A 27,845-nucleotide genomic window follows, 5' to 3' on the forward strand; every position below is an offset into this window, starting at 1 on the left:
AGCGCTGGTGTTATGTCCCGCTTTCTGTTTATCTGTTTAGGTTTCCTTGGGTTGGTGATGTCATTTCCTTTTCTTTTTCTCAGAGGGTGGTAGATGGGCTCCAAATCAATGTGTTTGTTGATGGAGTTCCAGTTGGAATGCCATGCTTCTAGGAATTCTCGTGCATGTCTCTGTTTGGCTGGTCCTAGGATGGATGTGTTGTCCCAATCAAAGCTTCTATGGACTACCAAAAATTCACAAACCAGGAGCCCCCCTCACACCCATAGTCTCGCTACCTGAAACACCAACGTACAGGTTAGCCAAGGAACTACACCAAAGACTAAAACACCTCGTAGAAGACTCACGCCATTCCATTCACTCCACCCAAGAATTCCTGAACACCAAAGACACCAAGATAGGAGAGGATGAAATAATGGTCTTCTTTGACGTAACAGCCCTGTTCACATCCATCAACATCAACCTGGCCAAAGAAACACTGAATACACTATTAGAAGAACCAAAGACACATACACCAGACACCACCAACCTCATCAGCAAGGACATCATCATCAAACTAGTGGACCTATGCCTTACCACCCACTTCACTTTCAATAACAAAACCTACAGACAAACCAACGGTACGCCCATGGGATCCCCGATATCAGGGTTCTTAGCAGAGGCAGTAATGCAGAGACTCAAACAAAAAGCTCTGCCAATCATCCAACCCCAACTTTGGGTCCGCTACGTGGATGACACCTTTGTCATCACTAAACAAAACAAATTAGAGGAAACCTTCAAGACCGTCAATAATACCCTTACTGGCTTAACATTCACAAAAGAGGAGGAAAACAACAACAAACTGCCATTCCTAGATGTCACAGTAGAGCGAACAGCCAATGGGGAACTTCAAACCAGCGTCTACAGGAAAACAACACCATACGGACCAAATACTGAACTACAGGAGCAACCATCCCAACACCCACAAACGAAGCTGCATTAGAACATTATTCCAACAAGCCACCACACACTGCAGCACAGAGGAACTACACAGAGCAGAAGAAAATCACCTACACAGCGTATTCAAAAAGAATGGGTACCCTATGAACACAGTCCGCTGATTTCTCAGCAACAAAACGGGCCCAGAAACCATAACCACTCTCGCCGACATCAAAGACATTTCCAAAATGACTGCCAGACTACTCGGACCTCTTGGCATCATGGTAGCCCACAAACCCGCCAGCACACTAAAACAGTAGCTAATGAATTTAAAAGACCCTATACAGACAAGCAAAACGAACGTCATCTACAAAATACCTTGCAAGATCTATGACAAACACTACATTGGACAAACAGGCAGAAAGCTAGCCACCAGGATACATGAACATCAACTAGCCACAAAACGACATGACCCACTATCACTATCATCCTTACATAGATGAGGAAGGACACCACTTTGATTGGGACAACGCATCCATCCTAGGATAAGCCAAACTGAGACATGCATGAGAATTCTTAGAAGCATGGCATTCCAACCGGAACTCCATCAACAAACACATTGATTTGGAGCCCATCTACCACCCTCTGAGAAAAAGAACAGGAAATGACATCACCAATGCAGGAAATGACATCACCAACCCAAGGAAACCTAAACAGATAAATAGAAAGCAGGACATAACACCAGCGCTTCACCAGAGGCTCTCTGATGATGTTACCTAGAATGGCGACGAAACGTCTGAAAATGAACCTTCCAGCTCAGCGAGCAAATTCACATCCAGAACCTCAACTTGAGCTACAAATCTTCTCACTAACTGATGTTTTGTTTCTCATGTGCACTGTTCTAATGAAGGTGTTGGGGTGGGAGAATTCTTGCTATCTCAAGACTTGCTCAAGCATCATCAAGCAGTTACTCATTCACCATGTTTCTGATAATTCTTACTTTTTGATGATAAACTGAATGCCTTCGCTCGCTTCTAAAATCTTCTGAAGCTTCGAAATTCCAAAGCAATTGGGTCTCCTGAATGGGATACCCTCTGGCAAACCTTCTACAAGTAATTCCTCAGGATGGGACTGGAATTTCAAATAAGGGATCTTCACAGGATTGGAAAGTCCCATCGCTTCACCTGAAACAGAAATGGCAGTGGTAACACCTTTGAAGGCTGAAGGAATCCAGGAGACTGCGAGTCTGTTGAATCTTACACTGGGGAGAGGGTTACAGTTGGAATGCTCTCCAGTGGTTTCACTTTGGTGCTCAAATTCTCGCTCTGCTGTGTGAAGTTACAAGATGGGTTCTCAGAGTAGGCCCGGTGCCCTCACTTCTCTGGCCACTCCTCCTGCTTCAAGCAGGCTGGATGTGTTCAAAACTGACCCACCATTGTATCAGGATGTTCCATTTGTAGGACATCGTACACTTACTACCACCACCCACCATCTTCCTTAATCTTGCAGTCAGCAGTGCACAAGTTTAATATCTGATTGTGGGGAGAAGAAAAGACTCCAACAGTGCACTCATTCCCAAGCTCAGTTTAATAATGAAAACCTCAAGCCTCTAAGTGTAGTTCTATCTGATGAGCAATATACAATATTAACAATGCCTTCTAACTCACCATACTTTCTGTCGAAAAGGATCTCAACCTGCTTCCTCAGTTCTGTAATCTTTTCATTCCATTCTTCTGAAGGAAAGTACAGTGTGAGAAAAGAAGTCATATAAGAGCTTGTACATAAATCAGAACTATTGACTATTATTAATCCTTTAGGGAGTGAGGACAGAGTGTGGCATCAAGGAACTTTAGTGCCAGTTGGACAATAAGATCATAAGCTGCAGGAGCAGAAATAGGCCAATCAGTCCATCGAGTCTTCTCCGCCATTCCATAGCTGTTCGGATAATCCTCAACTCCACTTTCCTGCTTTTTCCCCATAACCCTTGATTCCCTCACGGATTAAAAATCTACCTCAGCCTTGACTATCCTTAACGACCAAGACACAACAGCCCTCTGCGATAAAGAATTCCACAGATTCAATACCCTGTGACAACCATTCCTCATCTCTTCCTAAATGGGAAGCCCCTTATTCCGAGATTATGCCATCTGGTCTTGGACTCCCGCAGAACGGGAAACAACCTTGCTATATCTATCCTGTCAAGTCCCCTAAGAATCTTATAGTTTCAAGAAGGTGTCTCGTTCTTCTGAACTCTAATGAGTGTTAGCCCAACTGACTCAACATCTTCTTGTAACAGAAACTCCGACTCAACACAGTGAACCTTCTCTGGACTGGCTCCTTTCTTTAGGGATGGGGACTAAAACCGTTCACAGTATTCCAGCCATTGCCTTGGATAGTTTTAGCAAGCCAGTCAGGAAGAAGGGTCACCGGACCCGAAACACTAACTCTGATTTTCTTCTTTACAGATGCTGCTAGACATGCTGAGCTTTTCCAGCAACTTCTGTTTTTGTTCAGCAAATATTCCCTATTTTTACTCATTCCCTTTGAAATAAAGGCCAACATTCCATGGCCTTCCGTATTACCTGTTGAATTTGATGGAGCCTTTTATGATTTATGCTGTAATACTCTGCAATCTTTCTCCATTTAAACACTATTCAGTTCCTCCAATTTTTTTTTAACCAAAGTGCATAAACTCACATCCTTCCACGTTACATGCCTGCTAAGTTTTATCACACTCACTTCACCTTTCTGTTTGCTTGTGTCATCTTCAACACATGCAGTGCACAATACCATGCTACCCCTTCTCCTGCTGGGTGGTCTATGACCCTCTTATTATATTGGCGTGCTATATCACGATGCTATTCGCTGCCACTGTTCTCTTCAGGCAGAAGAGGAGATCAGGACCTGCTTGGTCTAGTGTGGTGGAGGGCAGCCACTGACTGGTCTAACTAGAGAAGTTAACGAGGTATAGCTTATTGCACTGCAGCAAAACATTACAGGTTACAGAAATGATGGACTTGGTTACAGAGACGAAGACGAAGATCTGATGATAGATCCCACTCTTTCAAGACGGTACTGTCCTCAAAACCATGTCATCATAACAGGTGGAGCTAACGGCATTCCTCAGCATTAGCCCTTTCACACCCTACACATCACCTTTCACCGACTTCTCAGTCGCAACTCCCAGTACCTTCAGACAAATAATACAAAACCTAAGGTAACAGTCTCAGTCCTCTGGTAACACTCACATCAGAGTCAGTGTGTTCAAGCCCAACTGCTGACTGGAACTTATAAATTAATATTAAAAAACTAAGGGACTGCTGCATTATTGGTCAATGTCACCACTACAGAGAAGCATATCATTCTGTCTCCCCTCTTATGTGGGCATAAACACCTCGCAGCAGAAGAAGGGAGAATGCTTCCTCCTATCACGGAATATTTCTCTCTACCAACGTCACTAAAAACAGATGAACTGTTCATTCTCTGTGCTATTTATGGGATCTTGCTATGGTTACAGATTAGCTGCTTGGTGATGGGGACATCTTGAAACCATGAGAGGCACTAATTACAGAATGATAAATTCCTCCTTCTCTTCTCCCCCTTTCAGTTTCGGGGTGCTCTCTGTGCTAAACTTCCAATATCAAAATGGTAAGATCATTCTTCTGCACACTTTCTCCCAGCAGCATCCTATCAGCCCAATTGGCAGTAACAGTCACAAATTACTGACCTTTGACCAGCATGTGTTGATCTTCATGATTAGAAACATTGTCCTGTGCAGCATCTGAGGTCAGCAAAGTGGAACACATCAATGTTGCAGTTAGTTACGATCAACAATCTTTCATAGATGACATGAAAATTGACAGGCTGGTAAATCATAAAGAGAATAGCTGAAAACTGCAGGAAGACATCAACAGACTGTTCAGCTGAGCAAAAGAGTGGCAGAATTAAACCTGGAAATGTGCAAGGCAGAAAAGGTTTACTAGGATGCTACCTGTATTGGAAGCTTTGAGTCATAAGGAGAGAGAGAGCGCGAGAGAGATCAGATAGGCTGGGACATTTTCCCCTGGAGCTAAGGAGACTGAGAGGTGACCTCACAGAGGTTTATAAAATCATGAGACACATACATAAGGCAGACAGCCGACAGCTTTTCCCCAGGGTAGGGGAGTGTAAAACTAGAGGGCATAGGTTTAAGGTGAGAGGGGAGAGATACAAAAGGGTCCAGAGTGACAAATTTTTCCCCCCCAACACAGAGGGTGGTGAGTATCTGGAATGGGCTGCCAGAGATTGTGTTGGAGGCGAGTACAATTTTGTCCTTTAAGAAACATCTGGATGGGTACATGGGTGGGATAGGTATGGGGGGGGATATGGAACAAACACAGGCCGATGTGACTAGTTTAATTGTGAAAGCTGGGCTGAAGGGCCTGTTTCCATGCTGTAAACCTCTGTGACTCTTGTGTCTTTGGGCAGAGCTAATAAGGGATTTCATGATGAATGGCTGAACCTTGGAAAATACTGAAGATCAAAAAGACCTTGGTGTGTATATTCACAGCTCACTTATCAGGGCAGGTAGATAACGAAGACATATGGAATATGCAACTTTACTAGTTGATGCATACAGTACAAGTGCAGGGAGGTTATGCTAGAAATTTGTAAAACGCTGTTAGGCCACAACTGGAGTATCAAGTGCAGTTCTGGTCACTACATGACAGAAAGGACGTGATTGCATGAGAGGGGAGCTTTATCGGGATGCTGATGGGGTTGGAGGAGTTGGGCTGTGAGGATAGATTGGATAGGCAGAAGTTGTTTGCCTTGGAGCAGTGAAGGTTGAGCAGGGACTTGATAGAGGCATATAAGATTGTGAGGAGCAGAATAGGAATAGGATGAATAGGAGTCTGGGTGGGATTGGGGTGCTAGGAGAGTGGAGGAAAAACGCTTCCTGCCCAAGAAGATGGTTGGAGTCTGGAACACACTGGCTGCAAGAGTGGTTGAGTCAAAAACTCTTGTAACATTTTCAGCAATAATCAAAAGTCACTTATATTACTATAAATGTCCAGGGCAATGGACCAAAAGCTGAAAAATAGAACTAATGTAGTTAAGACTTTATTGACTGGCATTGACACAGTGGGCTGAATGGCCTTCTTATGTTCTATAATCATCTATGAGACTCAAGTCCACAGCACATAAAAAGGTGCTGGAACAGCTTGGCAGTGGTGAGGAGTAGATTGCAAACCAATCAGGCTGCCTCTGCCAGCCTGGAACTGCTTCCGATAGGCACATCTGCCAGATTCATCCACAGACAAAGCAGCTCAACTATTGGGAAGGAGTTGGGACTGGTTGAGTAGAAATATAATCTTTATTTTAAAGAATTCTGCATATTCAGCTGTGGCTGAATTGGCAGCAAAAATGTATGCCTTTAATCAACAGTTTGAGAGTTTAAGTTCTGCTCGAGGATTGATGTACAAAAATCAAAACTGACACTAGTGCAGTACTGGGAGAGTGCTGCAATGTTGGAGCTGCTGTGTTTCGAAAGGAGATGTCAAACTGAGTCCTTGGTTTATATAAAAGATGCAAGAGATCTGAATACATTATTCTGAGGTCTTGGTCAATATTTAAACCTTAATCATCATCTCATCACAGACTGTGTAGACCTTTCAGCTTGGGTGCTTCATTGAGGAGGTTTGCTGTGCTACACTTTAAAATACAAATGTATTTCATTGTCACAGTGCCTTATAGCCATAGTTGGTGGTCAGGAAAACTGGATATAAAAGTAAGAGATAGCAGGAACTGCAGATGCTGGAGAATCTCAGATAACAAGATGTAGAGCTGGATGAACAGAGCAGGCAGGCTGATGTTTCAGGCCTAGACCCTTCTTCAGAAGGGCCTTTTCTGGAGAAGAGTCCAGACCTGAAACATTAGCCTTCCTGCTCCTCTGATGCTGCTTAGCCTGCTCTGTTCATCCAGCTCTACACTTTGTCAACTCATATAAAAGTAAGTCTTTCTTTTTTATCCACTAAGTTACAAGGAGAGATCAGGTACCTGATGCAGATTCCAGCAATATGCTAGTTTCCTCAGAGGGGGATTTGGTGGACAGGTTTTCACTGATGTCCTCCGAGGTAGCATGTGGATCTGTTGGGAGACGCAGAACAATAACATACCCAGTGAGAACGAAAAGGCTGTTAGAGTGGATGATCTGAAGCTTCGTGTAATCCTGCTGTCTTGCTCTTTCACTTTTTCACAGATATACAGACACAAAGAAATATGCATTTAAGTTAAATAAAATAAATAGCAAAGAAAAATGGCTAATCCCTCATATCCGCTTATGAGTGTGTCATTCAGGGCTGCCACTTTAATAGCACCAGGCAGCAATATTTATCTTTGTTCACACATTGCCTGACCAATTCATTGCAGATCTTTCTCTTCTCCTTCAGGCTACAGGAACCACCAGATTCCCAGCTCCTGGGCTTTTAACAAAAGTGGAGCATTGGTCAGCAGCAATTTTCATCAGGTTGCAATTGCAATCTTCTGAAAATATTCCTACCTGCTGTCTAATGTCTAATTTAAAAAGAAAATGTGCAAAATGCAGAGGAATGCTCTGAACGTAAGAAATTATACAGAAAATGTCTGGAAGGTCTGGCTTTTAAACATGTACGTAGATAAGCAACATGACTGAAGATTGCCCACAAGAACAAGGACAAAGATCTGACTGCTGGATGACAATTTGATGCCATTACTTCCTCACAGACATCCTTGACTGCTACAGGATGCTGATTTACAGAGGCAACATGTACCTTTGACATCACCATGAAGGGATTTAGCTTTAACATTTATCTATGCCTCTGCTGCTCAGTCACAATCTTGTAGAGAACAAACATTCTACTCACATGTCTCTGGCAGAAACAGAGATTCACATTTTAGGAAGTATTTACAGAATTCACTGCATTGTTGGAGACTATTCAGCCCATCATACCAGTGCTAGTCCTCTGAAAGCTATATCCAAATAGTATTCTGCTCCTGCCCAACAATAATCGTTTGAAAAAGATTTATCCATTTCCTTTTTTGATAACTATCCTACATTTATTTCCATCTCAGCTTCTGGTCAGCTGATCTATGGCCTAAAAACATGTGGAAAAAGTAAATAAATTTCCTTCAATTTTAACTAATGTCTTCATTTACTGTTTAGTGGAAGTATTTATTGCTGATTTATCTCAAAGAGCTTCCATAACATTGGCCACTTCCACCAGAAGGGAATGAGCTCCATTCCAGTTTTGTTTAAACCTCTCTCTATCGCTCCATTGCAGTTATTCCGCATGCTGCCCACTGCCTTCATGTTCATTATAAAGATGGCTGTCAAAATAGGGACAATGACTGATGACTTAAAACGGGCTAGCTCCGAATTTTGGACCTTTTCCCATTTTTACATCTAGTGGCTGCCTGTTTGGAGCACCTGGCTGGTCAAAATCGGAACCTGTCCGGAATTGGTCCACATCCTACCTAGGAGTCAATGAGGTGCAAACAGGAAAAGGGGCCAGAGAATATGAAATGGTGCTAGGGACAAGTAGTTACAATTTTTTTTGTAAAAGATTTATTTACAAAACTGCTATGGTGTAGAGGAGGCCAGTTGGTCCATCATGTTTGGACTGGAAATTTCCGCTGTCATCATTAATGGTGGAGCTTCTGTCTTTCACATTTCAGATCTGTCTGTAACTGTATTTCCAAAGACAATCAAATCATGCAGTCAAGTGTGTTCAATCAGTTCAAGAATTACTCTCCTCCCATCTCAGGGCAGGGTTTATTTACTTTTTACCTTGAACAGTGATTTGAATGATTTCTGAATCTTCTGGCTCTGTCTTCACTTTTTTCATTGTTGACAGATCAATGGAGGCACCTGTGGGTCGAGGTGGAAAAGGAAATGGATCATCACAAAGTCCCTGGTACAGTTGCCCCTCGGCTTTGTGGGCAGCATGCTCACAAACTGGTGAAAAAAACTAAGAGGCACAGGATGTTTCTTGTATTGTGCTTTCAACAGATGTATGTGGAAGAGTCCACTGCATTTAGAGTCATAGAGTCACTATGCTTCTAGATTCACATGCCAATAAGGATGGCAGATTTCCTTCCCTAGTGAAGCAGATATGTTTATACTACTATCAACGATGGTTTCACAGCCACCGTTGCTGACACTCATTTTACACTTACGAATTGAATTTAAGTTTCACCAGCAGCCATGGTGGGATTTAAACTCCTGTCCCCAAAGCACTAGCCTAGGCCTCAGGACTACTAGCCCAATGACATAACCACAATGCCACTGCCTCCCCTTCCCAGTGACTGGTCACACGAGTGAGGTGAGACAATGAGCCCAGTATAAGCTGGGAAGGAAGGGAGGGAGGGAGGGAAGAAAAGACAAGAGGATTGAAAAGCCTGCCTCTTGTACATCTCCCAGCAGCACACTAGTCACCCAGAATTATTTGTGGATCCAAGGATTTGATTCTTGCTTTCCCTCTCTCCTGGAAATTGCCAGAAAAGCCAACACAAACAGTTAACACGACCGCTAACCTGTTCCTTCCAGCAGAACCCATCATGGGCTTTCCTCAAGGTGCTTCTAAAAAGACCACAAGCCACTGAAGCAGAAGTTGGCCATTCAGCCCATTGAGTCTGCTCCACCATAAAAACAGTGCAAAAGAGTAGTCCAGTTTCAAACTTGAGTCAATAGAACTCCAGGCTATCACATCAATCTTCCCCTTCCACCTGACAAATCTCCCCTGTTTACTGTTTTCCACTAACAGTCTTCTAAGGTCCTGTTCCTACTGATGCTGCCTATAAACTGTGTGAAGTTTGATCCTTTGTCCATGCAATATTTAACTTGATAACCTTTGCTTCTCTTTCAATAGTGACAGAATTGAATAGATACCACATTGAGTATAGTTCACCAATCTACTATTGCCTGGAAAAGTTAACTCCTATTAAGCCCTCACCCGAAGGCTGTTGGTTAACTGATGCCCCTTAGTTCTAGCACTTTTAGACTAAGTTAAATTAACTACAAGCCAGCAATACCAAATTTTCATACGCAGGTAAAAATTACCAAGGTGTCATAAAAATCCTGTGTTTAATGCCCTGCTCTAACATTAACAGAGTTATCAATGCAATAAAAGGTGGCATTTGCTATGCTCGCCTTTAATGGTCTGGGCATTGAGTATAGGAGTTGGCAGGTCATATTGCAGCTGTAAACGACATTGGTTAGGCCACTTTTGGAATACTGTGTTCAATTCTCGTGCCCCTGCTTTAGGAAAGATGTTGTGAAACTTACAAGAGTTCAGAAAAGATTTACAATGATGTTATCAGGGTTGGCGGGTTTGAGCTGTAGGGAGGCTGAATAGGCTGGAGCTATTTTCCCTGGAGTATTGGAGGCTGAGGGGTGACCTTACTGAGACTTATAAAATCATAAGAGGCATGAATAGGATAAGTAGACCTGGTCTTTTCCTTGGGTTGGGGGTGTCCAAAACTAGAGGGCATAGATCTAAGGCGAGAGGAGAAAGATTTAAAAGGGACCTGAGGGGTACGTTTTTCACACAGAGGGTAGTGCACATATAAAGAGTGAGCCATCAGAGGAAGTGGTGGAGGCTGGTACCATGACAACATCTACAAAGCATCTAGGTGGTACATGAATAGGAAGGGTTAAAAGTGATATGGGCCAAATGGGGAAAAGTTAATGTAGGATATCTGGTTGGCACAGACAATGCAGAGCAAAGGGCCTGTTTCCATGCTGTACATCTCTACGACTCTAAATGGGCTAAGAAAGAGGAGAAACAAGTTAGTTGTTTGAAGAACATTATCATCTGCATGTGCAATGCAAAAATCACAAAACAGTTTTAATGGCCACTAAGATAAATTATATTTCCAACGAATGGACAACTTGAAACAGCACAGAAATAGACCATTCAGCATAGTTAGCCCGTGCTGGTGTTTATAGCCTCCTTCACACCATTTATTTCATGTCATTCTTTCAACATTTCTTTCTGTAATGCATCTATCTAGTTTCCTTCTGAAAAAAAATCCATATAATTGGGGTCAACTACTTTTTGGGGTAAAGTTCCATACTTAACTGAGTCACATATCCTCCACATATCCCGGTTGGATTTATCAGTAAAATTTTGCACCCTCGTCTTGAATCCTCCCAGTAATGGAACTCTCTTTTTGACCATCTTGTATAACCTATTCATGTTTACATTGACCTCAATCACAAGTCCTTTAATCCTTTTTGAAAGGCTTCCCTGCCTGTCCAATGCTTGCTTTGGTACAGAATCATAAAATGGTTTCAGCTCAGAAGGAAGCTATTCATCCTGAAACAAAATCACAGCTAAGGAATTGCAATTTGTTTCTGTCTGTTTAAAAATAGAGAATGAATAACAATGCTTCCTCAGCTGTAGACACTCCATAGTGAGAAACATTAAAACAGGGAGGCGCCATTTTCCTCCACCAGTAACGGCCTCAAGGAACCTTCTCCTGTTTATGTGGTTAAACTCACTCTCTGTCTCCCCAAAGCCTGTCCACTATTTACCAGACACAAGTGAGGAAGACTCACGATTTGTCTGCATGGTACATCACCATCACAAGACATTATCCAGGACAAAGCAGCCCACTCGACTGGCACCTCATTCACCACCTTCAACATTCACTCCCTTCACCACAGATGCACAGTATCAGCTGTGCGTACCATCTACAAGATGAATTACAACAACTCACGAAAACTCCTTCAACAGCATCCTCCAAATGCGTGACCCTCTACCATCTAGATTTGGACCAAAAGGAAGTGGATGTGCGGACGCGCTACCAGTCGCACAGTCCTCTCCAAGCCTCACACCACCCATACTTGGAAATATATTGTTGCTCCTTCAAATGTCACTCGGTCAAAATTCTAGAATGACCTTCCTGACAGCATCGTGGGGGTTACCTACAGCACATGGCAACACTTCACAAGGTGAATTAAGGATGGGTGACAAACACTGGCCCAGCCAACACAACCTGTGAATCAGTTTAGAAAGTGTGTGTGGCTGTGTGTTGGGATGAGAATTTAAGAGAAAGAAAATCTGGGTGGAGTTTGTTCTGATCCTGGTGCTTTCCTCACCTTGGCGCTCTTGATACACCTTCATTTAAGAACAATTCAATATGGACTGGAACATTAAGAAGCAGAAAAAAAAACTGTGCAAATAAGTTTGAGAATTTCCAGGAAGATCAGACTTACAACTTTCAGAGTGTAGTACAGAAATCACATAGTTACTTGTGATAATGGGGACTGCGGATGCTGGAGAATCCAAGATAATAAAATGTGAGGCTGGATGAACACAGCAGGCCCAGCAGCATCTCGGGAGCACAAAAGCTGACGTTTCGGGCCTAGACCCTTCATCAGAGAGGGGGATGGGGTGAGGGTTCCGGAATAAATAGGGAGAGAGGGGGAGGCGGACCGAAGATGGAGAGAAAAGAAGATAGGTGGAGAGGAGAGTATAGGTGGGGAGGTAGGGAGGGGATAGGTCAGTCCATGGAAGACAGACAGGTCAAGGAGGTGGGATGAGGTTAGTAGGTAGGAGATGGAGGTGCGGCTTCGGGTGGGAGGAAGGGATGGGTGAGAGGAAGAACAGGTTAGGGAGGCAGAGACAGGTTGGACTGGTTTTGGGATGCAGTGGGTGGAGGGGAAGAGCTGGGCTGGTCGTGTGGTGCAGTGGGGGGAGGGGACGAACTGGGCTGGTTTTGGGATGCGGTGGGGGAAGGGGAGATTTTGAAGCCAGTGAAGTCCACATTGATACCATTGGGCTGCAGGGTTCCCAAGCGGCCTGCCCTGGTCGACCCATCGTCTCAGCCTGCTCCTGCCCCACCGAACTCATCTCCACCTATCTGGACTCCATTTTATCCCCTTTGGTCCAGGAACTCCCCACCTACGTCCGTGACACCACTCATGCCCTCCACCTCCTCCAGGACTTCCAATTCCCTGGCCCCCAACACCTCATTTTCACCATGGACGTCCAGTCCCTATACACCTGCATTCCGCATGCAGATGTCCTCAAGGCCCTCCGCTTCTTCCTGTCCTGCAGGCCCGACCAGTCCCCCTCCACCGACACCCTCATCCGCCTAGCCGAACTCGTCCTCACCCTCAACAACTTCTCTTTCGATTCCTCCCACTTCCTACAGACTAAGTGGGTGGCCATGGGCACCCGCATGGGCCCCAGCTATGCCTGCCTCTTTGTAGGTTACGTGGAACAGTCCCTCTTCCGCACCTACACAGGCCCCAAACCCCACCTCTTCCTCCGTTACATTGATGACTGTATTGGCGCCGCCTCTTGCTCCCCAGAGGAGCTCGAACAGTTTATCCACTTCACCAACACCTTCCACCCCAACCTTCAGTTCACCTGGGCCATCTCCAGCATATCCCTCACCTTCCTGGATCTCTCAGTCTCCATCTCAGGCAATCAGCTTGTAACTGATGTCCATTTCAAGCCCACCGACTACCACAGCTACCTAGAATACACCTCCTCACACCCACCCTCCTGCAAAAATTCCATCCCCTATTCCCAATTCCTCCGCCTCCGCCGCATCTGCTCCCACGATGAGGCATTCCACTCCCGCACATCCCAGATGTCCAAGTTCTTCAAGGACCGCAACTTTCCCCCCACAGTGGTCGAGAATGCCCTTGACCGCGTCTCCCGCATTTCCCGCAACACATCCCTCACACCCAGCCCCTGCCATAACCACCCAAAGAGGATCCCCCTCGTTCTCACACACCACCCCACCAACCTCCGGATACAACTCATCATCCTCCGACACTTCCGCCATCTACAATCCGACCCCACCACCCAAGACATTTTTCCATCCCCACCCCTGTCTGCTTTCCAGAGAGACCACTCTCTCCGTGACTCCCTTGTTCACTCCACACTGCCCTCCAACCCCACCACACCCAGCACCTTCCCCTGCAACCGCAGGAAATGCCACACTTGCCCCCACACCTCCTCCCTCACCCCTATCCCAGGCCCCAAGATGACTTTCCACATTAAGCAGAGGTTCACCTGCACATCTGCCAATGTGACATACTGCATCCACTGTACCCGGTGTGGCTTCCTCTACATTGGGGAAACCAAGCGGAGGCTTGGGGACCGCTTTGCAGAACACCTCTGCTCGGTTCGCAATAAACAACTGCACCTCCCAGTCGCAAACCATTTCCACTCCCCCTCCCATTCTTTAGATGACATGTCCATCATGGGCCTCCTGCAGTGCCACAATGATGCCACCCAAAGGTTGCAGGAACAGCAACTCATATTCCGCTTGGGAACCCTGCAGCCCAATGGTATCAATGTGGACTTCACCAGCTTTAAAATCTCCCCTTCCCCCACTGCATCCCAAAACCAGCCCAGTTTGTCCCCTCCCCCCACTACACCACACAACCAGCCCAGCTCTTCCCCTCCACCCACTGCATCCCAAAACCAGTCCAACCTGTCTCTGCCTCCCTAACCTGTTCTTGCTCTCACCCATGCATTCCTCCCACCCCAAGCCGCACCTTCATCTCCTACCTACTAACCTCATCCCACCTCCTTGACTTGTCCGTCTTCCCTGGACTGACCTATCCCCTCCCTACCTCCCCACCTATACTCTCCTCTCCACCTATCTTCTTTTCTCTCCATCTTCGGTCCGCCTCCCCCTCTCTCCCTATTTATTCCGGAACCCTCACCCCATCCCCCTCTCTGATGAAGGGTCTAGGCCCGAAACGTCAGCTTTTGTGCTCCTGAGATGCTGCTGGGCCTGCTGTGTTCATCCAGCCTCACATTTTATTATCTCACATAGTTACTTACCCGTTTCACCATCTTTCACCTTCACCGACCTGAAATGAAAAGAAAACACACTTTTCAAAATCCAAAATATCATTACACAGGGTAGGACATGATGAGTTGGTAGATGAAATAAACAGCTAGAATTTGTCCTTGTGACAAAGATTGGGCAGGTCCTCCAACATTTTAGCAGTGAGGACAAGCACGAGATTATATTCCTAACAATTGACCATTCAGCATAATTAGGTGGGTTATAAGGGGATGGGTTAAACTCCATGCTGGTGTTTAAAGTCTTTTCCACACCATTTAATTCATGCCATTCTTTCAACATTTCTTTCTGTAGTGCACTTATCTAATTTCTTATTTCTGAAAACAAAATCCATATAATGTGGGCCAACTACTTCTCGGGGTAACGTTCCATATTTAACTGAGTCAGGAAATTCCTCCTCAGATCCCTATTGGATTTATTAGAAACTACCTTAAAATTTTGTACCCTGGTCTTGAATCCTCCCACTAGCGGAACTCTCTTTTTGATTATCTTTGGCCCAACAAGTCCACACCGACCCTTGGAGCATCCCACCCAAACCCATCCCCCTTATAACCCACCTAATCTACACATCCCTGAACACTACAGGGCAATATAGCACGGCCACTCCACCCAACCTGCCCGTTTGGACTGTGGGAGGAAACCGGAGCACCCGAAGGAAACCCACGCAGACACGGGGAGAATGCGCAAACTCCACACAGACAGTCACCTGAGGTTGGAATCGAACCTGGGTCCCTACCACTGTGAGGCAGCAGTGCTAACCACTGAGCCACCGTGCTGCCCCTAATCGTCCTCAATCTATTCATTGTTACCTGGACCTCAATCAGAAGTTCTCTAATCCTTTTCGAGCTTTGGCACATAATCAGAAAATGGTTTCAGCTCTAAAAGGAGGCCGTTCAGCCTGTCTGTGCTGTACCCAGTACTGTTGGTTGTGGAACATGGACTGCAGTATTTTCATAAGGCAGCTCATCACGATCTTCTACAGGGAAATAAGGGATGGACAATAAATGCTGACCTGGCTAGTGATACCCAGATCCCATGAGTAAAATTTTTAAAAAATCTATAAAGGAGCAGAATTGTAAGCCTGAGGCACAACATTAAAGGGAAGAGATAACAGTTAAAGAATTGGAGGCCCATCACATGACTGATTGTGAATTACACGATAAAAACCAGAAGAATTGTGGGTGCTATAATTCAAAAACAAAAAATAGAAACAGCTGGACAAGCTCAGCAGGCTTGACAGCATCAGATTTGCACTGGCACAGACCACAACACACAAGGGTCTACCCTTTCACTGAGGAGTTGGGACCAGGCACGACAGTTGCTCTCAGGAGCCTGGGCTGTGAGGGAGGGGTTAACAAACAGAGCCCCAATCCCTCCACAGCATTCAATACCTCCCAGCGAGAACGCACAGTGAGATCAAAATGGAGTTCATCTCTGATGGCACCCATTGAAAACCCTGCTCATGCATGAACACCATCAGCTCGGGTAAACCACTAGAGGCTGCCAACCAGCACCATATGGTGGGCTGGTGGTCACATTTGTGAATTAGTAATCCAGAGATTCTGATTGACATTCCTGGGAATATGCACTCAAATCCTATCATGAGCATCTGAATTCAATTTCAACATAAATCTGGTAATAGACAGCTGGTGTTAGTAAAAATAAACAGAAAACATCTTATACAGTCTGGGGAAAAAGAAATCCTTGTCATCTTGCACTTTGTTAACCAAAACCAGAGAAATCCTTCAGCAAAATTAACCATCCAGTACTCGTTCCTGATTAGCTATAACCAAACAATCAAAAAGGTGCTTGTGGTGCAGTGGTAGTGTCCTACCCATGGGCCAGGAGACCTGGATTCAAGTCCCACCTGTTCCACAGCTGTGTAATAACATCTAGAACAGGTTGAATAGAAAAACAGGTTTGATTTAAAAGAAAACCTAAAGAATCGAGGGTCCTCGTGACACAGCGGTTGTGGCTCTGCTTCGGAGCCTGGAGGCCTGGGCACAAGTTCCACCTGCTCCAGAGGTGTGTAATAACATCTTTCAACAATTTTCTACAAATTGGCTAATGCGTTATGAAAAGTCTTAATCAACTACTGATATCATGATTTATGCAGCCAAAGGAAGGAGGTAAAAAACCAAATCCTGACCTTTGTCAAATTAATCAAATCCATCCATGACAGCTTCTTACAAATCTCAGTGAAATGATACCTTGGGAAAGCACTGACTGATTATATTTGTTGGCATCGATGGTTTGCTTTCAGTTTTAATGGGACTTCCTTGTTAATAGAGTCACTCAAGCCGTTCTTAACTTCATCCAAATCAGAATGTTTCTGTGTATTTTTGATGGTTAAAGGGATGTTGTAAAAGCTTTGGAAGCAGATCTCTTAATCCAAGAATGAAATCTGAACAGTTTAATGCAGAGTTGAACAGAAACACAACAACAAGTTCAGTTAACTGAACTTAAAAAGAAAAGGGCAACATAACAATGTAGAGAAATTAGATATCTGCAGAGGAAAGGATGACTAAAGAAGGAAACCAATGACTAGGTAGGATGAGAGATCATCTATGTCTACAGAAATGAAGACCAAGTATTCCAGAGAATACCAGCATTACATTACTTTTCACTGCAAGTTGATACTATGACAATGTGATTTTACCTGCTTTGCAGATCGAAATTGACAAATATGACTTGGTGGGCATAACGGAGACATGGCTGCAAGGGGATCAGGATTGGGAGCTGAATATCCAAGGATATACATCTTATCGAAAAGATAGGCAGGTGGGATGAGGGGGTGGGGTTGCCTTATCAGTAAGAAATGAAATGAAATCAATAGGAAGAAACGAAGTAGGGTCAGATGGTACAGAATCTGTGTGGGTAGAATTGAGGAACCGCAAAAGGTGACAAAAGCATTGTTGGAGTTATGTACAGGCCTCCAAACAGTGGTCAGGAGCTAGGGTGCAAGATACACACCTTTTCTATCTCCTGGTGTAAGAAAGGCAAAGTTACAGTGATCATGGGGGATTTCAATATGCAGGTGGACTGGGAAAATCATGTTGGTAGTGGATTGCAAGAAAAGGAGTTTGTCAAATGTCTATGAAATGGTTTTTTGGAGCAGCTTGTGATGGAGCCCACAAGGGAACAGGCAATTCTGGATTTAGTGTTGTGCAATGAGGCAGACTTGATAAGGAGCTCAAGGTAAAGGAACCCTTAGGAGGCAGTGATCATAAGATGATAGAATTTGCTCTGCAATTTGAGGGGGAGAAGATAGAATCAGAGGTAACATTATTACTGCTGAATAAAGACAACTACAGAGGGACGAGGGAGGGGCTGGGCAGAATTGACTGGAAGAGGAGCCTAGCAGGAAAGACAGTGGAGCAGCAATGGCATGAGTTTCTGGGAGTAATTCAGGAGACACAGCAAAAATTCATTCCTAGGGAAAAGCAGCATGATGCAGGGAGGATAAGACAACCATGGCTGACTAAGGAAGTTAGAGATTGCATTAAAGCAAAAGAGAAAGCATATAATGTGGTGAAGGGCAGTGGGAAACCAGAAGACTGGGAAGCTTACAAAGACCAACAGAGGGCAGCAAAAAAAAACAAGGAGGGAGAAGATTAAATATGAAGGTAAGCTAGCCAGTAATACAAAGGAAGACTACGAATTTCTTTAGATATATAAAGGGCAAAAGAGAAGCAAAAGTGGATATTGGACCACTGGAAAATGATGGTGGAGAGATAGTAGTGGGGAACAAGGAAATGGCTGAGGAACTGAATTATTACTTCACGTCAGTCTTCATGGTGGAAGACATGAGTAATCTCCCAAAAATTCAAGAGAGTCAGGGGGCAGAGCTGAGTATGGTGGCCATCACCAAGGAAAAGGTGCTAGTAAAACTGAATAGTCTGAACGTTGACAAGTCACCTGGACCAGATGGACTACATCTCAAAATTCTAAAGGAGATAGCTGATGAGATAGTGGAAGCGTTAGTGGTGATCTTTCAGGAATCACTAGAATAAGGGAGGGTCCCAGTGGACTGGAAAATTCCTAATGTGACACCTCTGTTTAAAAAGGGAGTAAGGCAAAAAACTGAAAATTACAGGTCGATTAGCCTAACCTTGGTCATGGGTAAGATTTGAGTCCATTGTGAAGGATGAGATTTCTGAATATTTGGAAGTGCATGGCAAAATAGGGCAAAGTTAGCATGGCTTCATCAAGGGGTGGTCATGCCCGATAAACCTGTTAGAATTCTTTGAGGGAATAAAGAGCAGGGTAGACCAAGGAGAGCCAATGGATATTATCTGCATGGACTTCAAGAAGGACTTTGGCAAGGTGCCATACAGGAGGCTCCTGAGTAAGATAAGGGCCCATGGTTTTAGAGGCAAGGTGCTAGCATGGATTGAAGATTGGCTGTCTGGCAGAAAGCAGAGAGTGGGTTTAAAAGCAGAGAGTGGTCCTTCTCAGGATGGCAGCAAGTGACAAGTGGTGTTCCACAAGGGTCAGTGTTGGGGCCACAACTTTTTATATATTAATGATGTCGAGGAAGGAACTGTGGACATTCTGGTTAAGTTTGCAGATGATACAAAGATCAGTAGAGGGACGGGTAGTGTTGAGGATGTGAGGAGGCTTCAGTAGGATTTGGACAGGTTAGGAGAGTGGGCAAAGAAGTGGCAGATGGAGTACAACATTGGAAAGTGTGAGGTCATGCACTTTGGTAAGAAGAATAAACACATGGACTATTTTCTAAATGGGGAGAAAATTCAGAAGTCTGAAGTGCAAAGAGGCTTGGGAGTTCTAGTCCAGGATTCTCTCAAGGTAAACTTGCAGGGTGAGTCATAATCAGGAAGGCAAATGTAATGTTGGCATTTAATTTGAGAGGACTTGAATATAAAAGCAGCGATGTACTACTGAGGATCTATAAGGCTCTGGTCAGGCCACGTTTGGAGTATTGTGTGCAGTTTTGTGCCCCATGTTTCAGGAAAGATGTACTGGCTCTGGAGCCAGAGGTTCACAAGAATGGGCCCAGGAATGAAAAGCTTAACAAATGAGGAATGTTTGAGGACTCTGGGACTATACTCATTGGCGTTTAGAAGGATGAGAGGGGATCTAATTGAAATTCTCAGAATACTGAATGGCCTGGACAGAGTGGATGTTGGGAAGCTGTTTCCATTGGTAGGAGAGACTAGAGCCTGAGGGCACAGCCTTAGAGTAAAGGGAAGACCTTTTAGAACGGAAATAAGGAGAAACTTCTTCAGCCAGAGAGTGATGAATCTATGGAAAACACTGCGACAGAAGGCTGTGGAGGCCAGGTCATTGAGTACATTTAAGACTGAGATAGATAGGTTCTTGATTATCAAGGGGATCAAGGGTTATGGGGAGAAATGGGAAAATGGGATTGAGGAATTTATCAGCCATGATTGAATGGCAGAGCGATCAGGCAAATGGCCTAATTTCTGTCCAATGTCTTATATAGTCTATGCTATCCCTTACAACATAAGAAACTACGCATGGGTATCTTGGTATTGAATGTAACAAACTAATAGCTAACTACTCCATATGGGCATTCCGTTTACAGGCACATAAATGTCTGGACTAATATTAAGATATTAGATTATATCAGAGCAGTGTGTTTTCAATAGCATGTCATGCCTCAAGTGATCTTAGGATAAGATTGAGATATGAGATCATTATATCCTCATGTCATATCATATCATGAGTATTTCTCTTAAAGGTATACTGACCATGAGATAGAACATGACAAAATGGTAGAGTGGTGCATTCCATATCCACATCACAAATAGATAGCTTCATGTGGAGACATATGTGTGACAGTGAGTTTTGAGAAGATTTGTAGCTCAGGTTGAGGTTCTGGATGTGAGTTTACTCGCTGAGCTGGAAGGTTAGTTTTCAGACGTTTCGTCACTATTCTAGATAACATCATCAGTGAGCCTCCGATGAGGTGCTGGTGTTATGTCCCGCTCTCCATTTATCTGGTTAGGTTTCCTTGGGTTGGTGATGTCATTTCCTGTTCTTTTTCTCAGGGGATGGTAGATTGGCTCCAAATCAATGTGTTTGTTGATGGAGTTCCGGTTGGAATGCCATGCTTCTAGGAATTCTCGTGCGTGTCTCTGTTTGGCATGTCCTAGGATGGATGTGTTGTCCCAATGACCCAAGAATGGGTACCCTATGAACACAGTCCGCCGATTCCTCAGCAATAAACCCAAACAAACAGACAAAACGGGCTCAGAAACCATAACCACTCTCCCCTACATCAAAGACATTTCCGAAATGACTGCCAGACTACTCGGACCTCTTGGCATCAGGGTAGCCCACAAACCCACCAACACACTAAAACAGCAGCTAATGAACTTTAGACCCTATACAGATAACAAACAAAATGAACGTCATCTACAAAATATCTTGCAAGAACTGTGACAAACACTACATTGGACAAACAGGCAGAAAGCTAGCCACCAGGATACATGAACATCAACTAGCCACAAAACGACATGACCCACTATCACTCGTATCCTTACATACAGATGAGGAAGGACACCATTTTGATTGGGACAACACATCCATCCTAGGACAAGCCAAACAGAGACATGCACGAGAATTCCTAGAAGCATGGCATTCCAACCGGAACTCCATCAACAAACACATTGATTTGGAGCCAATCTACCATCCCCTGAGAAAAAGAACAGGAAATGACATCACCAACCCAAGGAAACCTAACCAGATAAAGAGAGAGTGGGACGTAACACCAGCGCTTCGTCGGAGGCTCACTGATGATGTTACCTAGAATGGTGACGAAACGTCTGAAAACTAACCTTCCAGCTCAGCGAGCAAACTCACATCCAGATCATATGTGTGACACTTTATGTATAACAGTAATCCTAATCTTATCAAGCTGTACTGTAAATGTGGCCATTACCAAGTTAGTCTGCAATCATGGACCTTGGGATAACATCATTACACTGTTACTCAACAAAACCAGCTAACCCTGGGTCTTAAATTTAAATTAGGACAATCATGCTTCTGCTATTATGATTTTGATGAATTATATCACAGAATCCCTACAATGGTGAACATCTGAAAGGAATCCTCACTCATTAATTGCCTGGTAGTAATAACAAAAGTCTTTGATCATACTAAATAAAGTAATGCTAGGTTAATGGGACTTTCATATTTAATTACACTTTGCTCTGTTTAATCCAATGGTCCTGTTGTGATTAGTTTGGCCTAGTTAAGCATCACATAATTTGTATTGAGCTTTTCTTTTAAAAAAAATAGTTCAGAGGTGAACTAATTCAGGCAGTTTTAAAGTCACTCAAATATGAATGGCAGATCTAATCTTCTGACATGAGCTTGGTGTAAAGCAAGAAAGATCAGTCTGATCTTCTTTAAACTCACCATCGTAGAATCTCTACAGCGCAGAAAGAGGACATTCGGCCCAGAAACTGACAGTGACCCTCTGAACATGCCCCACCTCATACCTACAACTGCACAGTTACCCTGGTTAACCCACCTCCATATCCCAGGGCATGGTGGGTAATTTGGCATGGCCAATACACCTAATCTAATCTTTTGACTGTGGGAGGAAACACATGCACTCACAGGGAGAAGATGCAAACTCCACACAGACAGTTGCCTGAGGTTAGAACTGAACCTGGCACTACAAGGCAGTGGTGCTAACCACTGAGCCACTGCTCTCCCTTCATAATGAGTAGGTATTGAAAACTTTGATATAATATTTCTTGTACTACTGTGCTGAAGTTAGCATTCAAGTGTGATAAGTCACACCTTTGTGAAACATTATTTCTGCAACTCTTAGTAATTTGTACCGATTTTAAATAGGCACAAGTGTGAAAAAAATCCAGAGCAGTCTAGGAAGGTAATTTTGTTTATTCATAGCACACTCTTCAAACCATTCCGTTTTCATGGAGGTAATTCCAGTCCTGAAAGCAGACTGTGACGTACAAAGAGACGATTCAGCTGACCACGTCTCAGCCGTGATTATTGTTTGACCCAATCCCATTTTCCAGCTCTTGCTCTTTGTGACGTAGGATGGCTTTAGCACTGAATGCAGATCCAAGCACTTATTAAATGTGTTTTTGCCTCTGCTACCCTGTCAGGCAGTGAATTCCCGATCGCTCTCCCCACCCTGTCTCTGGGTGGAAAATAAACCCTCTCATTCTCTAATGCCCTACGATTAACTTAAATCATGCCTCCTAGCTATTGGCTTCTCTAGTCTTCCTATCCTCTCTATCCAGGCTTTTCAATTTTAAATGCCTCAGATAAAGCTCTTCAGACTTATCTCTTGCAAGTAAAGTAACTTTCACCTCTTCAAGCTGTCTTTAAAGCTGAAATTTTCACTTTCTGGCAACATCCCCATGAATCTCCTCAGTATGTGCTGTGGTCCTGTTACATCTTTCTGGAATGTGGTAACCAAAACTGACCTAACACCGGTTTTATGCACTACTAGCATAGCTCCCTTGTCTTACTTCTCTGCTTAGATTAATAAAGGAAAGTATCATACCTTGCCAAGGGAACCAGTGAGTTTGATGGCTCAGCACGGATTCAGGAAAACCTCAACTGTGTGGGTTCAATTCTTGTTCTGGCTAATGTGGCCTAATGACCAGCCTCTCCACGCTGTCCCTGTGAAAGGGATTACAAACCACCCACCCACCAAATCTGCCAAGAAAGAACAGCTCAGGATAAAACATCAGACGATTCCACCTCTGGGGCAGACCACACAAACTGCTACCTGTTTTGGTCCCATCAGGGTTCTGCAGTCACATTCTCAAAAGATACTGTCGTTTTTCTGCAATTCTCAGATATCCACTGTTTATTGTGTATTCCATTGTCATGCTGGTCTTTCCCAAATGCATTCCATCACACTTCTGCAAATTGCCTCTTTCCTGCCCACCTGAACAGCCCATCGATATCTCCCAGTAGTCAACAGCTTCCTTCCTCATTATCAACCACAAAACCAATAGACAATTTCTTATTAAAAATGTAGGGCAATGGTTAAGTGTTGGATTTTTAAATCCAGAAGCGAGTCACTGTGTTCCGTGGCAACCCACTGGAAATAACCAAGTCAAGAAACATCCACTAAACATAACGCTTTGCTTCCACTGAACTTATTTTGGATTCACTCTTGTCACTTGCTATTGGATCTCATGTGCTTTCACTTTTTGGGTGAGTCAGCCATTTGATGCCTTGCCTAAAGCCTTACTAAAATTCATGTTACCCCCATTAAACTTTTTAGGTTAATCAAGTTAGTTAAACAGTACCTACACTTATCATATCCATGCTGATGTCCTTTGCTAATCTGTGCCTCTCTAAATGACAGTTTCATGTGTCCTTCAGAATTTTTCCCAATAGTTTTGTGCATTACCGGAGATTAGGCTGAATCACCTTTAATTACACAAAATATCCCTTCCTCCCTTTTAAACCACAGCATTACATTAACAGCACTGTGCCTGTAGCCAGAAAGGATTGGGAAATGATGGTCAGGGTCTCTGTACTTTCCACTCTTGTTCATTTCACCAGCCTGGGATTCATGTAAACGAGGCCTGGCAATTTATTCACTCTCCAAGATGCTAAACTCTTTCTCCTCCATCCAATATTTCACACTCTTTATTCTGAACGCCTGATTTGTTCCCATCTTTGTGAAGAAAGATGGAAAGTATTCATTAAGAACTATATCTACATCCTTTGCTTCTGCACAAAAGTTACCATTTTTTGTTTCCAATCAACCTTACTCTTTGCTTAGTTATCCAAATTATGTTGGAGCCTTGTACGTGAAGCAAACTGATATCCATTAAATGAGTACGGGTGGCTATAAAAAACTGATTTTAAGAAACTTTTAAAATATAAAAGTGCTGTTCTAAATTTTTGGGCCATTTGCTTGGTGATTGATATTACATTAATGAAGGATATGAGGACAGGATTATCTATGTTGGGACTTATGAAAGAATGATTCAATAGGTAACAGCCATGGCTGGATGGGAGCATTGAATTAGGAGAGTGAGGATTCACACCAGAGGCTTGAAAGTCAAGGATGACTGGCCAGAACAGGACTGAGGAAGTGCTGTACTGTCACAGGTGTCATCTTTTGATGAAACAGGCAAGATGAGGGTCCAAATGTCTGCTCAGATGGATAAACAAAAATTCTAAAGCATTATTCAAGTACAAGGGAAGTTCTGGGAATACAGACTGTTTTGACCCCTCATTAAAACCAATCCCACTGTGAATTATTGAGTTGAGTGGTTTAACGTGTACAAATTGGATCAGCGATTTGTACACTGTCATGATTAGTACACTTCAAAGAGTAGTTCAATGGTAATAAGTTGCGTTGGATGTCCTGAGGTTGTTACATAAAAGCAAGTTCCATCTTTGTCAATGATTACTCAATGAAGTTCACGATTTCCTACCTGCAAATGTGGTTCTTTGGGGTCATGTCCAGTGCCATTGTTCTGTGAGACTCCTCATCCAAAGGGGAATGGCTATCCGGTTTGGAACCATCCCGTATGTATTTGTTCCCTGGAACAAACAGAACATTCATATTCTTAAGCTGCCTTTGCAAGAACTGCTTGGTTTTGAGGTTTCCAATTACAGCAAAGAATTCAGCAATGCAGATAGGAGAGCATTTCCTCACCAAAGGCCTGCTCTGTTTTGAAGAATCAATTTTAACAAGGCTTTTCTGCAGTGGTTGCAAGAAAGTACGACGTTTAAATACAATATTGATTCTAATTGTGTCATTAAACAGCACTAAAATCAGTGGGCAGGGAGGAGAGAGGTGGACCTATTTACATTATAATGACATTGTCAATTCCAGCAAAATGATGCAATTTTGAGCCATTAATATTAGATAAATCAGAGAAACTGACTGGCAACCATGTATATATGGGGGAGTAGGTAGGTTGAGTGAGTTGGCAAATAGAGGATAATGTGAAAAAGTGTGAACTTGTCCATTTTAGCAGAATAGTAAAAACAGCTTTATGTAAATGGTAAAAGTTTACAAAGCTCAAAGATGCAGAAGTAGCTGAACGTCATAGTGCATGAATTGCAAAAGGTTAACGTACAAATACAGCAAATAATTAGGAAAGTTATTAGAATGTTGTCATTTGCTGCAAGGAGAATTGAATATAGAAGTTAAATGATTATGCTTTAGTTATACAGGCCATTAATGAGACCAGATCTGATAATACTGTATATCATATTGACCACCTCGTTGAAAAAGGATAATAGTACAGGAGTAGCAGTTCAAAGAATATTTATTAGACTAATATCTGGAAATGGCTGGTTGCTTTATGAGGGAAAATTGGACAGGATAGGCTGGTGGAATGAGCTTCCAGAGTAAGTGAGGGATGCAGGTACAGTTATAATGTTTAAAAGACATTTGGATAAGTACATGAATAAGAAATGTTTGCAGGGATATGGGCCAAGGTCAGGTAGATGGAGCTAGTTTAGTTTGGGATTATGGTCGGTGTAGACCAAAGGGTCTGTTTCCATGCTATATGACTCTTTTGTATCTGGAGTTCAGAACAGTTTGTTGATTGATTGAAACATGTATAATTTTGAGGGGCTTGTGGACAGAATGGTTCGCCTTGAGGGAACATGTAGAACAAATGGTCACCATTTCAAAAAAAGTATTGTCCATTTAAGAGACAGGTGGCTCTGCTATTGTTTGGAGCCTCTTCCTTGGCTTAGTTAATTGTCTACCACCATTAATGATTGGATGTAGCAGGGCTGTAGTGTTTTGATCTGATCAGTGGTCATAGAATCACTTAGCTCCATCTAAGGCATGCTGCTAAGGAGGCAGGTATCCCAGTTTTACCAGGTTGGCAACTCATTTTTCCTTCTGTCCGGTGCCGCTTCCACATGCTGCCCTGCATGCCTCATTGAACCAGCTTGGTTCCCTGGCTTGATGGTAATTGTTGAGTGAGGGATGAGATTACAGCCTGTGGTTGAACAATTCTGCTGTTGTTGATAGCCAGCATCCCCTAAATGGACAATGCCTGGTTTTCAGCTGCTGGACTTGTGTTGAAACTATTCCATTTAGCACAATGTTAGTGCCAAATAGTGTAATGGAGTATGTTGTCAGTGTCAAAATGGGACTTTGTCCCACAAGGTCTAAGAGGTGGTCATTTTGCAATTCATGCACCATGACACTCAGCTCCTTCTGCATCTCTGAGCTCTGTAAGCTTTTACTATTCATATAAAAGCACAAAACTGCCATAGAGTCAGATGCATCAATGGCAGGTGGATGGATGAGAATGAGGTCACGTAGGTTTTCTTTGTTGTTGGTTTTCCCACCACCTACAGCAGGTGAAGTCTATATCCCTCAGGAAACTGGAAGCTCTCTGTATCTACCTTATTGAACTCCTGATAGAGAGAAAAAAACAATTGATCTGTTTGTTGTTCCTAATGGTTAAAGCCTCTCAGTTTATGTTGTCATCGACACAAAACTTTTGTGGTTTCACTTCTAGCTTATTCTACATTGTTTGTATAGAATGAGACCCAATATGTGCATCAATCGTGTCTAAACAGAGTTAGACAAAAGCTTAACACAACTGCTTCATTTCCGAATTCTGCTACATTGAGAAAGAAACCTAGTCTTTTGTTGGCATCCTCATGCTACTGGTCACCAGTGCTGCCACTTCTAATGATGGAGAATCTGTACCCAAGATCTCTTTGCCCCTCTACCCAATTTAGACTCCTTTTTTCAAGGAGTACATGTACCCCATTTTCCTGCAACCGAAATGCACTATTTATTTACAATTAACTTCATTTGTCAATAACATGCCCAATCTGCAAGTATTTTGGTGCAATTGCCTTCGGTGTTAACAATATGTAGAAACTGGTATCATCCACATATTTTGAAATTTTACTTCCAATTCTGAAATGTGAATGGTTTGTAAATTGTGAACAAAATAGTTTCCCACACAAATTCCTATGGAACAAGCCACCCCTCACCTTTCAGCAATCTGCGTATGCATTGTGTACTTTGTTTTGTAACAAGGCTTCTGTTTGAGGAGAGATTGAGTAGACTGGGACTAGACTCATTGGAATTC

General features: G+C 43.4%; 1 protein-coding gene across 13 annotated transcripts in view; it reads right to left on the reverse strand.

The window, feature by feature from the left end:
• gtf2ird1 (GTF2I repeat domain containing 1) overlaps positions 1-27,845 on the reverse strand; it is a 183,595-nt gene that overhangs the window by 61,141 nt on the left and 94,609 nt on the right. For 12 of the 13 annotated variants that reach the window (XM_048557305.2, XM_059655254.1, XM_048557301.2 and 9 more), the window contains 7 exons: positions 25,203-25,311; positions 14,745-14,773; positions 8,720-8,800; positions 6,952-7,041; positions 4,643-4,696; positions 2,583-2,648; positions 1,916-2,099 (listed from right to left, as the gene is read on the reverse strand). In XM_048557305.2, coding sequence (XP_048413262.1) covers positions 1,916-2,099; positions 2,583-2,648; positions 4,643-4,696; positions 6,952-7,041; positions 8,720-8,800; positions 14,745-14,773; positions 25,203-25,311 — 613 coding nt within the window. The remainder of the gene's footprint in view (positions 1-1,915; positions 2,100-2,582; positions 2,649-4,642; positions 4,697-6,951; positions 7,042-8,719; positions 8,801-14,744; positions 14,774-25,202; positions 25,312-27,845) is intronic. The other variant, XM_048557298.2, reaches the window with a different exon arrangement.

Source organism: Stegostoma tigrinum, chromosome 27, assembly GCF_030684315.1.
Source record: "Stegostoma tigrinum isolate sSteTig4 chromosome 27, sSteTig4.hap1, whole genome shotgun sequence".
In the NCBI taxonomy this organism is placed as follows: Eukaryota; Metazoa; Chordata; class Chondrichthyes; order Orectolobiformes; family Stegostomatidae; genus Stegostoma; species Stegostoma tigrinum.